The following is a 1,086-nucleotide window of genomic DNA, read 5'->3' as shown; positions in this document are numbered from 1 at the left end:
TATGTATGGTAGTGTATGTATGTATGTATGTATAATATATAGTATGTATGTATGTTGTATATATATATATATATATATATATATATATACTTTAATCATTATATTTTTATATATCGTGAATTACAAACTCACAAAGCAGTCATTTTATTTAGAGCACTCTGATCGCGGGTGAAGATGGTTTTTAGAAGACTGCGTGTGAATTTCAGTTTTAATATATGAACATATCACATATATTTATTTGAATATATTGACACATCAATATATGAACTTGATACATATATTCATTTTAAACGATTGGAAACAATACATTCACATATTCTTTTGCGCTCCTTGCAGCCACGTCACAGATACCGAGTCTTTCTCTGGGCGGTTCCTCGTACGAGTCCTGCCTGGCCAACATTCTCCTGAATATGAAGCAGCATAACCAACGCATACTATCTGTTGGTACAACAGCAGCGGTAAACGTAAAGTCGGTAGGCTCTGCGCTGATTAGTAATAGTGGTGTGGCACACACTCGTAAGCTATTCCAGAAGGCAAGAGGTTTGTTGATGGTACCGTTGGCGGCTGCGACCATGGAGTCAGGTATGTATGTGGTTGAGTACAAGTGGCGTTGTGTATTATATATCTTACTTTGTCTCGTTTAACCATATCGAATTACCCGTGGTAGGCTACAACATAGCCCCATATTCCACCACTATAGATTCATGTGGAGGTAGGCGTATGATGGGTGTAGGTATGGTTATCATATTTATAGGGTCACTAGACATGTAAGAGCATCTGTAAGTATTCGTTTTGAGTGGTCAGTATTCCGAACGACTCCCTACATACGCATATATGTTTTTACGGTAATACTGTCTCCGAGCGTAGACTTTGTGGCACCATAATCCTGCCTACTATGCATCCTACAACGAACTCGGTTAATCAATCCGTTTTATACACAACCTCTGGCCGAGTACAATTCTGGTGTCTTGCACATATTTAAATGCATGCAATCTCTTGCCCACAAGAATACACAATCCCGTGCCCCCTATATATATATATATATATATATATATATATATNTGTTATGTCGTGTCTGTGTCTGTG

At 37.8% G+C, this 1,086-nt stretch overlaps 1 protein-coding gene across 1 annotated transcript; it reads right to left on the bottom strand.

Annotated features, from left to right (window-relative positions):
* Nucleotides 1-309: 309 nt before the first annotated feature.
* On the bottom strand, nucleotides 310-574 carry SARC_16953 (hypothetical protein; the record flags this gene model as incomplete). The annotated part of the gene is made up of 2 exons (XM_014288945.1): nucleotides 310-404; nucleotides 436-574. 2 exons carry the CDS (start codon nucleotides 572-574, stop codon nucleotides 310-312), a joined length of 234 nt encoding a protein of 77 aa, XP_014144420.1.
* Nucleotides 575-1,086: the final 512 nt, after the last annotated feature.

Source organism: Sphaeroforma arctica (assembly GCF_001186125.1).
Source record: "Sphaeroforma arctica JP610 unplaced genomic scaffold supercont1.9357, whole genome shotgun sequence".
NCBI lineage: Eukaryota > Ichthyosporea > Ichthyophonida > Sphaeroforma > Sphaeroforma arctica.
The sequence above is the reverse complement of the archived record's forward strand: the minus strand, read 5'-3'. Positions and strand labels throughout refer to the sequence as shown.